The 16,519-nt window shown below is 41.2% G+C and overlaps 2 protein-coding genes across 3 annotated transcripts in view; one reads left to right on the top strand and one right to left on the bottom strand.

Moving 5' to 3' along the window:
* LOC124032197 (protein diaphanous homolog 1) overlaps window positions 1-7,959 on the bottom strand; it is a 48,352-nt gene extending 40,393 nt beyond the window's left edge. Inside the window, exons 1-4 of one of the 2 annotated variants that reach the window (XM_046344407.1) lie at window positions 7,443-7,959; window positions 3,847-3,905; window positions 2,466-2,591; window positions 1,936-2,010 (exon numbers count right to left, since the gene is read on the bottom strand). In XM_046344407.1, coding sequence (XP_046200363.1) covers window positions 1,936-2,010; window positions 2,466-2,591; window positions 3,847-3,905; window positions 7,443-7,566 — 384 coding nt within the window. In that variant the 5' untranslated portion in view covers window positions 7,567-7,959. The remainder of the gene's footprint in view (window positions 1-1,935; window positions 2,011-2,465; window positions 2,592-3,846; window positions 3,906-7,442) is intronic. The other variant, XM_046344408.1, reaches the window with a different exon arrangement.
* A 36-nt stretch (window positions 7,960-7,995) lies between these two features.
* LOC124032198 (tumor necrosis factor receptor superfamily member 5-like) lies at window positions 7,996-14,072 on the top strand. The gene is made up of 9 exons (XM_046344409.1): window positions 7,996-8,149; window positions 8,673-8,751; window positions 8,916-9,041; window positions 9,141-9,287; window positions 9,494-9,587; window positions 12,744-12,802; window positions 13,193-13,291; window positions 13,376-13,407; window positions 13,516-14,072. Exons 1-9 carry the CDS (start codon window positions 8,090-8,092, stop codon window positions 13,876-13,878), a joined length of 1,059 nt encoding a protein of 352 aa, XP_046200365.1. The 5' UTR covers window positions 7,996-8,089; the 3' UTR covers window positions 13,879-14,072.
* The last annotated feature ends 2,447 nt before the right edge of the window (window positions 14,073-16,519 follow it).

The raw sequence follows: 16,519 nt of genomic DNA, 5'->3' as shown, positions 1-16,519 counted from the left end.
CTGACACCCTAGACCCACTCAAATTTGCTTACCGCCCAAATAGGTCCACAGACGATGCAATCTCAACCACACTGCACACTGCCCTAACCCACCTGGACAAGAGGAATACCTATGTGAGAATGCTGTTCATCGACTACAGCTCGGCATTCAACACCATAGTACCCTCCAAGCTCGTCATCAAGCTCGAGACCCTGGGTCTCGACCCCGCCCTGTGCAACTGGGTACTGGACTTCCTGACGCGCCGCCCCCAGGTGGTGAGGGTAGGCAACAACATCTCCTCCCCGCTGATCCTCAACACGGGGGCCCCACAAGGGTGCGTTCTGAGCCCTCTCCTGTACTCCCTGTTCACCCACGACTGCGTGGCCACGCACGCCTCCAACTCAATCATCAAGTTTGCGGATGACACAACAGTGGTAGGCTTGATTACCAACAACGACGAGGCGGCCTACAGGGAGGAGGTGAGGGCCCTCGGAGTGTGGTGTCAGGAAAATCCTCACACTCAACGTCAACAAAACTAAGGAGATGATTGTGGACTTCAGGAAACAGCAGAGGGAACACCCCCCTATCCACATCGATGGAACAGTAGTGGAGAGGGTAGCAAGTTAAGTTCCTCGGCATACACATCACAGACAAACTGAATTGGTCCACTCACACTGACAGCGTCGTGAAGACCTCTTCAACCTCAGGAGGCTGAAGAAATTTGGCTTGTCACCAAAAGCACTCACAAACTTCTACAGATGCACAATCGAGAGCATCCTAGGGGGCTGTATCACCGCCTGGTACGGCAACTGCTCCGCCCTAAACCGTGAGGCTCTCCAGAGGGTAGTGAGGTCTGCACAACACATCACCGGGGGCAAACTACCTGCCCTCCAGGACACCTACACCACCCGATGTTACAGGAAGGCCATAAAGATCATCAAGGACATCAACCACCCGAACCACTGCCTGTTCACCCCGCTATCATCCAGAAGGCGAGGTCAGTACAGGTGCATCAAAGCTGGGACCGAGAGACTGAAAAACAGCTTCTATCTCAAGGCCATCAGACTGTTAAACAGCCACCACTAACATTGAGTGGCTGCTGCCAACACACTGTCATTGACACTGACCCAACTCCAGCCACTTTAATAATGGGATTGATGGGAAATTATGTAAATATATCACTAGCCACTTTAAACAATGCTACCTTATATAATGTTACTTACCCTACATTATTCATCTCATATGCATACGTATATACTGTACTCTACATCATCGACTGCATCCTTATGTAATACATGTATCACTAGCCACTTTAACTATGCCACTTTGTCTACATACTCATCTCATATGTATATACTGTACTCGATACCATCTACTGTATGCTGCTCTGTACCATCACTCATTCATATATCCTTATGTACATATTCTTTATCCCCTTACACTGTGTATAAGACAGTAGTTTTGGAATTGTTAGTTAGATTACTTGTTGGTTATCAATGCATTGTCGGAACTAGAAGCACAAGCATTTCGCTACACTCGCATTAACATCTGCTAACCATGTGTATGTGACAAATAAAATTTGATTTGATTGGATTTGATTTGATTTGAAAATCTTAGTCTTTAGATTGAAATAGGTTCTGAAAGTAGTGTTTTGAATATGTCACATTAGAGTGATCTCATTTGTCACTAAGTTAGATTCATTTGATGTGTGTTTGTCTCATTTGTATGCAGTTTCATTTTGAGCAGGGAGAACATTATTTTGATTTCTGTGTTTCATTTTGCAGGATGTCAGTGGGGTTCAGGGAAATTGGCTAACTGTTTTGTGTTTTGTGTTTAGAGTTTTGAGTACCTGAGATGTAGTTACAGCAAACGTGTGTTATCATTTGGGAAAAACTGTAAATACGAGTTGTGATAACAACTAACCCAATGTCAAAAGGGTACCCATATCTGACTCGCCTGAAGAATGCGCTTCTGCCACCTGTAGCGGTTGTACTTGTAAACACTGAAGTTGTACTGGGAGGCTTGCTGTTCCTGCAATGAAGATCAATACACCAATGACAATGATGCAGGACAAAATGTTATGAACACATCAAAGAGTGATCAGAAACATCCAGTTCTACGTTGGTGGACAGGACAGTGGAACCGCATAACTTAAAAATGTATAGTGAATGACAGAATAACATGCATGACAAGTACTGTGTCATGCGTAGATAAAGTCCATTATGCGTGTGCACAGACAGTCCAAGGTAACTGTCAGGCCTTGTTGTTGCCATGGTTTCCCGTGCTGAATTCAAGGCCCAGTAGTAAAATACCTATAGACTGGTCCCAGATCTCTTTGTGCTGTCTTGCCAACTCTTGAGGCCAATGCGTGACAATGACCATAGGAGTTGGCAAGACGACACAAACACATTGTTGTGGAGGTATTGTAATACTGGGTCTTGGCAAAATAACACAAATCGATCTGGGGCCAGGCTACATAACAGTACCTCTGTGGCCAGGCTTTGCTTTAGCTGCTCCTGATTGCTCCTCCTGGCCTGGTTCAGGGCGTCATCGATGGTCAGCTCCCCACTCTTCACTTTCATCATGATGCTCAGCTGCATCTCGTTGCTCAGCTGGACCAGGAGGACAATGATCACAGATAAGCAATGCATATAAATTATAGCTAGTGTTCCGAATGCACCGAAATGATAGCTAGTGATCTGAAGGCACATAAATGATAGCTAGTGTTCCGAAAGCATATAAATTATAGCTAGTGTTCCGAAGGCACATAAATGATAGCTAATTATCTGAAGGCACATAAATGATAGCTAGTGTTACGAGGGCACATAAATGATAGCTAGTGTTCCGAAGGCACATAAATGATAGCTAGTGTTCCAAAGGCACATACATGATAGCTAATGATCTGAAGGCACATAAATGATAGCTAGTGTTCCAAAGGCACATAAATGATAGCTTGTGTTCCAAAGGCACATAAATGAGAGCTAGTGTTCTGAAGGCACATAAATGATAGCTAGTGTTCCGAAGGCACATAAATGATATCTAGTATTCTGAATGCACAGAACGCTTCACTTTGCATAGAACAACCACTGGCGTAGAACACACCTCACAGCCCCCACAAGGTAGGAGGGCCACAAGCTTTGGGGGCCCTCATTTCTTTCAATGTGAATAATGATTAGTGAGAAAGTTACAGACGCACAAATATCATACCCCTAAGACATGTTAACTGCAAAACTGAGCTACGCAACTGAGAATCAACTAACAACTAACACAAGCACCTGTCAAACAAATGTCTCACAACAGGAAAAAAACATCTTGATTTGTCTTTGTATCAAACATTTTATATTTAGATTTGTGAGAATCTTAGTTCCTCTTTAGTGACAGAATAGAAGATCTGCATGTCTGGAATTAAGGAAGTAGAATCCCCAAAGGAAAGTACCCACACAACTTCCTCACAGCTTGTTTCAGTGTTAGTATAGAAGCTTACTGACTATGCTATTACAGTCATACAGATGCCTATTGAATAGCAACTATTTCTAAGGTCCATGTCTATGGTCTTCTGTAGCTCAGTTGTTAGAGCATGGCACTTGTAACACCAGGATAGTGGGTTTGATTGACCCAACCACCCCAACATATAAAATGTATGCACGCAAGACTAAGTCACTTGGGATAAAAGGGTGTGCTAAATGGCATTAAACAGATATACAGTTCTACAAATCATGACAGTCAACATGTCATCAACAGTTCAAGAGAGAGAATGGAATACCAGAAAATGTGCCTTTTCATTGAAACGAACAGCATTAATCATAATGTCATTGCTTGGAATGAGGATGTTGTTCAGTTACGGAGGCTGCAATGTCATAATCTTACCTGTGGCACGGCTACTGAACCTTTTCTGTCCATCAAAGAGGGGTTTTCGTTCCTGGGCCCTGCCCGTGGCAACATAATGTACAGGGTTTAAAAAGAAAATCTCAGCAAAACTTTCCTGTCTAGAATGCATGGAGTTTTTCACCTAATTTACAGTAACACTTCCTTTAAAATCCATCTAAGAGGAAGGGAGAAGAAAAGGGATTTACCGGTCTCTATTACCCCACCCACCTATCAGATTTCACATCTCTCTGGTCTCTATAGTTTCTACAACGCTCAACAAACGGTGTGTCAGTTCTTGAGTCAGTTCATGTTGTGACTTGCTCCTGCAATTAGGTTTTGCCAAGTATTTATTTCATGATGTTGTTTTTTTCTAAAAGACTAGGCCTATTAAGGAGATAAATATGTATAAATTGTTGCATATTGTGTTTATATTCTTGTGCAGTATATATATATATATATATATATATATACAGTATATATACTGAACAAAAATATAAATGCAACATGCAACAATTTATAACGAGGAAATCAGGCAATTTAAATAAATTCATTAGGCCCAAATCTATGGATTTCACATGACTGGGCAGGAGCGCAGCCAATAAGAATGAGTTTTTTTCACAAAAGGGAATTATTACAGACAGAAATACTCCTCAGTTTCATCCGATGTCCGGGTGGCTGGTCTCAGACAATCCTGTAGGTGAAGAAGCTGGATGTGGAGGTCTTGGACTGGCATGGTTACACATGGTTTGCGGTTGTGAGGCTGGTTGAATGTACTGCCAAGTTCTCCAAAACAACATTGGAGGTGGCTTAAATTAGGATGAAATTCTCTGGCAACAGCTCTGGTGGACATTCCTGCAGTCAGCATGACAATTGCACACTCCCTCAAAACTTTATTGTCCCCAGCACAAGGTGCACCTGTGTAATGATCATGCTGTTTAATCATCTTCTTGATATGCCACACCTGTCAGGTGGATTGATTTTCTAGACAAAGGAGAAATGCTCGCTAACAGGGATGTTGAACATTTGTGCACAAAATTTGAGAAAAATAAGCTTTTTGTGTATACGGAACATTTCTGGGATCTTTAATTTCATGAAATATGGGACCAACACTTTACATGCTGCGTTTTTATTAGATAGCCCTATCTTCTGTATACGAGCCCTATGTCAGGTATCAAGGTAAGACCCAAGTGCAGACTGTGTGAAGTACCAAGGTTTATTCTAACAGAGGCAGGCAAACAACAGGTCACGGCAAGCAGGGGTCGATAATCCAGAGTAGGAGCAAAAGTACAGGACGGCAGGCAGGCTCAGGGACAGGCAGAGTTCAATAATCCAGAGGTGGAGCAAAGGTACTGGATGGCAGGCAGGTTCAGGGACAGGCAGAGTTCAATAATCCAGAGGTGGAGCAAAGGTACTGGATGGCAGGCAGGTTCAGGCGGGCGGGTACGGGGTCAGGACAGGTAAGGGTCAAAAACCAGGAGGAAGAGAAAAAGCGAGGCTGGGAAAAGACAGTAGCTGATAGGACAAACACTGGTAATCCTGACAAACTAGGGAAGACAGACAGAAAACACAGGTATAAATACCCAGAGGATAAGTGGGGAAGATGGGCGACACCTGGAGAGGGTGGAGACAAGCACTAGGACACGTGAAACAGATCAGGGCATGACACCCTACCTTGTCAACACACAACTGATTGGCTCATATGCATTAAGGAAAGAAATTCCAAAAATGTACTTTTAACAAGGCACACCTGTTATTTGAAATGCATTCCAGGTGACTATTTCATGAAGCTGGTAGAGATAAAGCCAAGAGTGTGCAAAGCTATCATCAAGGAAAAGTTTGGCTGCTTTGAAAAATCTAAAATGTATTTAGATTTGTTTAGGACTAGAAAACCACACTGGTAGGCTTGATGAGACAAGATGAACTGGCAACAGACAAATAGAAACCACTGGTATATATACACAGGGGATAAGGGAACAAATGGGAGACACCTGGTGGAGGGTGGAGACAAGCACAAGACAGGTGAAACAGATCAGGGTGTGACAATTTCAATTGACTGATTTCCTTATATGAACTGTAACTGTCTATAAACTGTAAGTAAAATCTTTGAAGTTGAATGTTGCATTTATATTTTTGAACAAAAGACTCGGGAAGGAAGTACATTTTCTTAGAATTATAACATTGCTCTGTGCTTCTCCGAGCATGAACTTTGTATAGCCTATATATAGCCTATAGGCTATTGATTTGATTGAGACGACACTAAATAGCCTACAGGTGCAGTTGATAGTGCACGCCCAACGGAGAATCAGAGATGAGTGGCTGCATCGGGCACACATCAATATATAGCCTAATAAGCAACTTTTTGGGGGGAGAGTGAACAGTTGTTTTTATAGGGTTACAATAGCGATACAATCATCAAAAAAAACATACTTCCCCCTTTTTTTAACAAACACACCCTCCCCACCAACCTATCCCAAACATACTCTTGGCAGCCCCACCCTATCCCCAAACAAATATTGAAATGTCAACTACAAATTACATAGCATTCCCCTGGACTAGTTTAAAAAAACATAACCTCCCCCTGACTGAAATTGAAAAAGCATGACCCTCCCCCACTTTCCTCCAGATCCCCATTCTGTAAATTTTTAACCATCCCTTATCAAAAACTACAGATTTAAAACTTCTTCAGGATTGGTGGGTCCCCTGTGGGATGGTTGAGCTAAAGTAGGCTAATGCGATTAACATGAGGTTGTAAGAAACAAGAACATTTCCCAGGACATAGACATATCGAATATTGGCTGATAGCTTAAATTCTTGTTAATCTAACTGCACTGTCCAATTTACAGTAGCTATTACAGTGAAAGAATACCATGCTATTGTTTGAGGAGAGTGCACAGTTTGAACATGAAAAGTTATTCATTAACAAATTTGGCACATTTGGGCAGTCTTGATACAACATTTTGAACAGAAATGCAATGGTTCATTGGATCATCTAGTGGACAATATCCAAATTGCACCTGGGCTGGAATAATACATTATAGCCTTTCTCTTGTATTTCAAAGGTGGTACAAAAAAAAACACAAAAAACGTTGTATTATCCTTTACCAGATCTAATGTGTTATATTCTCATAAACTCCTTTCACATTTCCACAAACTTCAAAGTGTTTCCTTTCAAATGGTACCAATAAAAGGCATATACTTGTTTCAGGGCCTGAGCTACAGGCAGTTAGATTTGGGTATGTCATTTTTGGCGAAAATTGGAGAAAAAAGGGGGCCAATCCTTAAGCAAACAAATAAACGCAAGCAATTACATAGGACAAACATAGGTACAGGTGAAGAGTTTAAGAACTGAAATGTTCACAACTATTGACTGATAGGGAGGCGCAGTATGCCCACACTCATCACAACTCTCATCACCATTGAGATGGAGTTGAGTTTAACTCAACTTGATTGAGGCCTGATTATTTTGAGAGCTGTGTTTCCGTTCTTAGTTATCATCCTGTTTGTTGTTTTGCTTTACAGTTTGTCAACTACTCTCAAGTAAACTTCTCATCCGGATTCCTGGGGATTGTACAGCTACAATATTGTCTGCTACTCACTGAAACCTCCATGGAAAGCGGCTCCCTCACTCCGACTCACTGGCGGGGGATTTCCTGCACAAGGGGGGACACGAACGATCTCGCAACTCTGGCAGTCAGCAATGGTAGGTTGCCACCTGACCATTATAGAAGAGTTCAATGTTGGAAATCACCAATAATCCAGATTCCACGAAATGTTAAATCAACTCAACTGGGCGGTGGTGTCCTAACTGCACCTACGATGGCCTGGCCTCACGGTCACCTGCATCCCACTGCTGACACAAGTGTAGCAAATGTGGGGAGCGAATGACACTTCCAAATGTGTGTTCTAAATGCAAGCACAAACGACACTCAAATAAAGCCGCTGCTTACTAAACCTACATATAAATGGTCTGTAGACCGCTATGATAAGTAATCCAAGATAATGATGCCATTGTTCACAAAAATCTTCGTATGCCTACTTGATGGTTTGGGAATAATCGTGCATTCCACATAATCTTGAGTTCCAACATTTTTTGTCATTTTTAGGAAATGGTCACACGTGTTTTGGGAATTTCCCTCTCTCAGTTATTTATGCTCAGAGCCCAGCCCACCGCTCAACTGTTATCGACTGACTTGCTTGTACAGTAGCTGCGGAGTGAATACCTAGAATCTGAGAAATTGCAAATATGTTGGGTTGTTTCAAGACGAAAAGGATCGAAATTGTTACGCTTTTATTTATGCTGGCGGTAAGTAGGTTTTAGTATATTATGTGTAAATGAAGACATGCCTTCTGCATTCCCGGGAGCAATAGCTCCCACCCATTTTCTGTACGTATACAATAGGCTACACTTTAAATGTATTCAATGACCCTATATTGAGGATGAGTGTTAGGTTTCTTTTGTAACACAAAGTGATTGACTAAATGTGTACATTTTGATGCGTTTCTAAATTGCTAAATGCACAGAAAGCTCATTCAACACACTTTTACTTTCGATTAAGAACACCATTGTCATAGTTAAAGCTGTAATACCTACATTTCATGTTATTTTACTAGCTCGCATCTCATTTGAAACGTTGATGCTGCTATCCTCAGTACTAGAAAAGTAAAGTGAATGGTGGTCTAGTTTAGTCCAGACTCAAGAGCGTGAATCTAGGTACTTTCCACCGCTACTGTGGTTGAGACAGTTTTTCGGTTGTGACTTGCGACAGTTGACCTGAGGTTTCTAAGACATCATAATAGGGATTTTTTAATATACATTTTGTTTACAGGTTTTCCCCGCAGTTTACTCCTGTGATCCAGCAACACAGTATGATAATAATGGGGAGTGTTGTAATAAGTGTGGGCCAGGTAAGGAAGAGAACATTCATTATAGCTTATATATACTCCCATTCGCTACCTCTTACATTTTTTTGTTGTTGAGTCAAACAGAGTCTGAACCCTTGTATGATGTACACTTAATTAGGATATAAGAGTACAGTATTTATTATGATAAAAATACATTATTTTAATAGGCACAAGGATGTCATCCGACCATAGTGGTTGTTTTGATCCACATTGTATGCCCTGCCAAGAGAATGAATACCAGGAAGCATTCACAGAGAAGATCATCTGCAAAGTGCAACCATACTGTGACCAAAGTGAGACTTGTTATAATGTTTACATATTCAAGGACATTACTGTTGATCTGCCTCATCTGCTTGTAATAACACTACACTTGTATCTCCTTCCTGCCACAGATAAAAACTTTGAGGGCAGTACCAATCGGAGCAAAACAAGCCTCAGCCAATGCATATGTAAGGCAGGACACCACTGTTCCAGTAAAGAGTGCCTGACATGTGTACCACACACTAAATGTGGACCAGGACAAGAGACACTTTACACCGGTAGAAAACACGCCTTTATAACACTATCAGCAACGATTGAATTCTAGACTAGTGAGCCTGCTATGTATTCAAACATGGACTTTATTGTTCTGTTTCTGTTTCTATTCTATTTTATTACGTGGTTTGAGCTGCTAGAGTTAGGCTATCTGAATGATGTCATTTGTGAGCATGTTGTCACTATAGCCGTATGCTGTATATTTTCTCAGGTGACCACATCCGGGACACGGTGTGTCAGGCCTGTCCTGCAAACACTTTCTCCAGCGACAGCTCAGCAGAGAGCAAGTGCAAGCAATGGACAGTGTAAGTACTGAGTTCAATCTTTATACTAATAACTGTGATGTGTTAAATAATAACAATAGATCTGTTAGTAATACAGTACCAGTCAAAAGTTTGAACACACCTACTCATTCAAGGGTTTTTCTTCATTTTTAATATTTTCTACATTGTAGAATAATAGCAAAGACATCAAAACTATGGAATAACACATATGGAATCATGTAATAACCAAAAAAGTGATAAACAAATCCAAATATTTTATTATGGAGATTCTTCAAAGTAGCCACCTTTTGCTTTGATGACAGCTTTGCACACTCTTGGCATTCTTCATGAGGTAGTCACCTGGAATGCATTTCAATTAACAGGTGTGCCTTGTTAAAAGTTCATTTGAGGAATTTCTTTCCTTTTTAATGCATTTGAGCCAATCAGTTGTGTTGTGACAAGGTAGGGTTGGTATACCGAAGATAGCCCTATTTGGTAAAAGACCAAGTCCAAATTATGGCAAAAACAGCTCAAATAAGCTAAGAGAAACAACAGTCCGTCATTACTTTAAGACATGAAAGTCAGTCAATCCGGAACATTTCAAGAACTTTGAAAGTTGTCTTCAAGTGCAGTCACAAAAACCATCAAGCGCTATTATGAAACTGGCTCTCATGAGGATATTACAGAATGGTCGAATTGCTGCAAAGAAACCACTACTAAAGGACACCAATAAGAAGAAGAGACTTGCTTGGGCCAAGAAACACGAGCAATGGACATTAGACCGGTGGAAATCTGTCCTTTGGTCTGATGAGTCCAAATTCGCGACTTTTGGTTCCAACCGCTGTGTTATTGTGAGACACAGAGTAGGTGAACGGATGATCTCCGCATGTGTGGTTCCCACTGTGAAGCATGGAGGAGGAGGTGTGATGCTGTGGGGGTGCTTTTCTGGTGCGATATATTTAGAATTCAAGGCACACTTAACCAGCATGGCTACCACAGCATTCTGCAGCGATACGCCATCCCATCTGGTTTGTGCTTAGTGGGACTATAATGTGTTTTTCAACAGGACAATGACCCAAAACACACATTCAGGCTGTGTAAGGGCTATTTGACCAAGAAGTAGAGTGATGGAGTGCTCCATCAGATGACCTGGCCTCCACAATCACCCGACTTCAACCCAAATGAGATGTTTGGACCGCAGAGTGAAGGAAAAGCAGCCAATAAGTGCTCAGAATATGTGGAAACTCCTTTAAGACTGTTGGAAAAGCATTCTTCATGAAACTGGTTGAGAGAATGCCTAGTGTGCAAAGCTGTCAAGGCAAAGGGTGGCAACTTTGAAGAATCACCCGTATAAAAAATATTTTGATTTGTTTAACACTTTTTTTGGTTGCTACGTGATTCCATGTGTTATTTCAAAGTTTTGATGTCTTCACTATTATCCTACAATGTAGAAAATAGTACAAATAAAGAAACCTACTCATTCAAGGGTTTATGTCCAAACTTTTGACTGGTACTGTATATAACATGTAAACTCAGCAAAAAAAAAAGAAACATCCCTTTTTCAGGACCCTGTCTTTCAAAGATAATTCGTAAAAATCGAAATAACTTCACAGATCTTCATTGTGAAAGGGTTTAAACACTGTTTCCCATGCTTGTTCAATGAACCATAAACAATTAATGAACATGCACATGTGGGACGGTTGTTAAGACAATAACAGTTCACAGGCAATTAAGGTCACAGTTATAAAAACATAGGACATTAAAGAGGCCTTTCTACTGACTATGAAAAGCACCAAATGAAAGATGCCCAGGGTCCCTGCTCATCTGCATGAACGTGCCTTAGGCATGCTGCAAGGAGGCATGAGGACTGCAGATGTGGCCAGGGAAATAAATTGCAATGTCCGTACTGTGAGACACCTAAGACAGCGCTACAGGGAGACAGGATGGACAGCTGTTTGTCCTCGCAGTGGCAGACCACATGTAACAACACCTAAACAGGTTTGGTACATCTGAACATCACACCTGCGGGACAGGTACAGAATGGCAACAACAACTGCTCAAGTTACACCAGGAATGCACAATCCTTCCATCAGTGCTCAGACTGTTCGCAATAGGCTAAGAGAGGCTGAACTGAGGGCTTTTAGGCCTGTGGTAAGGCAGGTCCTCACCAGACATTACCGGCAACAACGTCACCTATGGGCACAAACCCACCGTCGCTGGACCAGACAGAACTGGCAAAAAGTGCTCTTCACTGACGAGTTGCAGTTTTGTATCACCAAGGGTGATGGTTGGATTTCCGTTTATCGTCGAAGGAATGAGCTCTACACCGAGGCCTGTAATGAGCGGGATTGATTTTGAGGTGGAGGGTCCGTCATGGTCTGGGGCGGTGTGTCACAGCATCATCGGACTGAGCTAGATGTCATTTCAGGCAATCTCAGAACTGTGCGTTACAGGGAAGATCCTCCTCCCTCATGTGGTACCCGTCCTGCAGGCTCATCCTGACTAAGACCCTCCAGCATGACAATGCCACCAGCCATACTGCTTGTTCTGTGCGTGATTTCTTGCAAGACAGGAATATCAGTGTTCTGCCATGGCCAGCGAAGAGCCCGGATCTCAATCCCATTGAGCACGTCTGGGACCTGTTGGATCAGAGGGTGAGGGCTAGGGCCATTCCCCCCAAAAATGTCAAGGAACTTTCAGGTGCCTTGGTGGAAGAGTGGGGTAACATCTCAAAGCAAGGACTGGCAAATCTGGTGCAATCCATGAGGAGAAGATGCACTGCAGTACTTAATGTACCTGGTGGCCACACCAGATACTGACTTACTTTTGATTTTGACCCACCCTTTGTTCAGGGACACATTATTTCATTTATGTTAATCACATGTCTGTGAAACTTGTTCAGTTTATTTCTCAGTTGTTGAATCTTGTTATGTTCATACAAATATTTAAACATGTTCATTTTGCTGAAAATAAACATAGTTGGCAGTGAGAGGACGTTTCTTTCTTTGCTGAGTTTATGTAACATATTTTATCATACTGCAGTTGTAACTGTTGTCACAAATGTAATTATATTTGATTAGTTGGTTGAACAACTTAAGAATTTCTTGATTTATTGCTTGATTATTTTTCCACATATTTGACCGATGTTGTTCATAAACTGCACTGTATACTCAAAAACATTCCCCTAAAAAATTTCAGTTGTGACAAAGGATCCAAAACTGAAACCAATGGGACATCCACCTCTGACATTGTCTGTGGTAAGTACAGGGTCCACACGATGAACGCAACACAATTTACCCAAACATTACAACATTTTCCTTCAACCATAATAAATTGTTGAACAATAGAATGTATTCCGTTATTGTCAGTTGACCATCACTTCTTCACAGTAACTCATTCTCCTGAACTGTGCAACATGGTTGTATGGGACTGTTTATTTCACATCACTGAAACCAAAACATGTGGTAGGGCTGTGTGGAGGTATTTTCTCAGTATTACAGTATTCTATAGTAGGGCAGCTTACTGTAGTAGCCTGTCCTATTTACATCTGCCAAAACTAGTGTCAGTAACACATAGGCCGTAGGCATATTGTTGATTGACAATAGTTGGTTTTATTGTTTGTGATGTTCTTTTGATTTATTTTACAGTGTTAGTACCCACATTCTCTGGAAGAATAGCAGGATGTTCCCTTGTGGTTGTTGCATTGGTCACGAGTGTTGTGGGCATTATCCTGTGGAAATATAAAGGTATATAACACTCCTTTTATGATGTTATTTGAGTGAAAACTTTACATAGGATTTTTTAAATAATCATATTTTATTGTGTACTAGGTAAACATGGAGAGGCCTACAAGAAAAGAAAGGTATGTTATTTTTCTGACATTTCGATCAGCCATGACAGTAATACAGCTATAATTTAGTATTTTGACAAACTAATGCACATATGGCTGACATTGTGTCTTTCGCCATAGGAACCCTGTGTGGAGTGTCTAGGGTGGGAGAGGAGACCTACAGAAGACAGAAACAATGAAAGTAGAAACTCAGAAGGACCTGATGAGGAAAGGGAACAACTCAAACCTATGATCCAAAATGGAAATCCAATATCACCACCATCACCAGGTACTCAAACACCAGTGGAGAATGATGTTAACGACTCTCAAGCCGAGTCTTCTGCCAAAGCTGAAGAGATGACAGAAAATGGACATGTAGTGGCGCAGGAGCAGGGTAAACAACACAATACTTATATGTCTGATCCACAAATGGTATCTCATAACCACTCGGCTTTACCCAGTGCCGAACACAATATACAATGGTCAGATTGTGCATTACCATGAAATATTCATTAAATATTGCTGAATATTCTGTACATTGTAAACTGTTTTAAAAACTATTGGTTGTTACTGTATTATGTTATAGAACATTTTCATAAGCATACTAGAGTATGCCTGTATTGTGTTTTCTGTTGTAATTACTCTCCTTTGCACTAAACTATCGAAAATAAATGCCACTGCCCACTGGGCGCACACTGGTTAAATCAACGTTGTTTCCACGTCATTTCAATGAAGTTACATTGAATCAACAATAGACGTGAAATTGATGTCTGTGCCCAGTGGGTGTGTTGGTGAAATGACCAAATCACCCTCTAGTGGCCTCATGGGTGGAATGTTATTAATATTTTTCATAATTTTTATTTTAAATGCTGACTAAAATCCGGTGTTTCTATGTTAAATGGTTTTGTTATATTTCAGTCTTCTGTGATATAACAGTATATAAAGTGTAATATTGGGATGCAACTCAAAATTGAATACATTTCAACTCTATATCCAACCTGATCTCATACTTTCAAGTCGGGATTTAACGTAATGTGGATGAATGTCTCAAAAACAACTCAAAGGGTTAAGCTTACGTATTAATTATGAGTGGTTAAGGATAGGGCTATGGTTTGGGGAAATGCACTGTTTACATTTGGTATGTACAGTGGCTTGCGAAAGTATTCACCCCCCCTTGGCATTTTTCCTATTTTGTTGCCTTTACAACCTGGAATTAAAATATATTTTTGTGGGGTTTGTATCATTTGATTTACACAATATGCCTACCACATTGAAGATGCAAAATAGTTTTTCTTGTGAACAAACAAGAAATAAGACAAAAAAATTGAAAACTTGAGTGTGCATAACTATTCACCCCCAGAGCCAACTTTTACAGCAATTACAGTTGGATGGGTTTCGCTGGTGTACAGCAATCTTTAATACAGCAATCTTTCTTGTACCACAGATTCTCAATTGGATTGGGGTCTGGGCTTTGACTATGCCAAGACATTTAAATGTTTCCCCTTATACTACTCGAGTGATTCTTTAGCAGTATGCTTAGGGTCACTGTCCTGCTGGACGGTGAACCTCTGTCCCAGTCTCAGATCTCTGGAAGACTGAAACAGGTTTCCCTCAATAATTTCCATGTATTTTGCACCATCCATCATTCCTTCAATTCTGACCAGTTTCCCAGTCCCTGCCAATGAAAAACATGGATGGTGTTCTCGGGGTGATGAGAGGTGTTGGGTTTGTGCCAGACATTGTGTTTCCTTGATGGCCAAAAAGCTCAATTTTTGTCTCGTCTGACCAGGGTACCTTCTTCCATATGTTTGGGGAGTCTCCAACATGCCTTTTGGCAAACACCAAATGTGTTTGCTTAATTGTTTCTTTAAGCAATGCCTTTATTCTGTCCACTCTTCCGTAAATCCCAGCTCTGTGGAGTGTATGGCTTAAACCTCACTAGGGTAGGGGGCACTATTTTCATCTCCGGATGAAAAGCGTGCCCAAAGTAAACTGCCTGCTGCTCAGGCCCAGAAGCTAGGATATGCATATAATTAGTAGATTTGGATGGAAAACACTCCAACGTTTCTGAACCTGTTAACAATAATGTCTGTGAGTATAACAGAACTGAAATGGCAGGCGAAAACCTTAAATGTTTGTAGTTTTCCATTGACTGCCTATACAGATTCCATTGACTTAGGACTCAAATTGCACTTCCTATGGCTTCCACTAGATGTCAACAGTCTTTAGAAACTGTTTCAGGCTTGCATTCTGAAAAATAAGGGAGTAAGACCACTCTGAATGAGTGGACACTGCAGTGTCCCAGAGGTTTTTCATGCGTATCCCACGAAGGGGATAAAAACTGAGGTTTTTGGATATAAAGATGGACTTTATCGAACAAAACAAACATTTATTGAGTAAATGGGAGTCTTGTGAGTGCAACCATATGAAGATCATCAAAGGTAAGTTATTAATTTTATCGCTATTTCTGACTTGTGTAACTCCACTACTTGGCTGGTAACTGTTTGTAATGATTTGTCTGCTGGGCGCTGTTCTCAGATAATCGCATGGTATGCTTTCGCCGTAAAGCCTTTTTGAAATCTACAGTCGTGCTTGAATTAACAGGAAGTTCATCTTTAAACCGATGTATAACACTTGTATGTTTTATTCATTTTTATAATGAGTATTTCTGTTTTTGAATTTGGTGCTCTGCAATTTCACTGGATGTTGGCCAGGTGGGACACTACCGTCCCACACCCCCTAGGGAGGTTTTAAAGTGGTCCTATGGTCAGATACTCCAATCTCCACTGTGGAGCTTTGCAACTCCTTCAGGGTTATCTTTGGTCTCTTTGTTGCCTCTGTTGAATGCCCCCCTTGCCTGGTCCATGAGTTTTGGTGGGCAGCCCTCTCTTGACAGGTCTCCTATGGCTCCCATATTCTTTCCATTTTTTTATAATGGATTTAACGGTGCTCAGTGGGATGTTCAACATTTCTGATATTTTTTTATAACCCAACCTCGATCTGTCCCTGACCTGTTTGGAAAGCTCCTTCGTCTTCATGGTGCCGCTTGCTTGGTGGTGCCCCTTGCTTAGTGGTGTTGCAGACTCTGGGGCCTTTCAGAACAGGTGTATATATACTGAGATCATGTGACAGATAATGTGACACT

Source organism: Oncorhynchus gorbuscha, linkage group LG03 (assembly GCF_021184085.1).
Source record: "Oncorhynchus gorbuscha isolate QuinsamMale2020 ecotype Even-year linkage group LG03, OgorEven_v1.0, whole genome shotgun sequence".
In the NCBI taxonomy this organism is placed as follows: Eukaryota; Metazoa; Chordata; class Actinopteri; order Salmoniformes; family Salmonidae; genus Oncorhynchus; species Oncorhynchus gorbuscha.
Note: the sequence above shows the minus strand (reverse complement) of the source record. Positions and strands in the feature narration are given on the sequence as shown.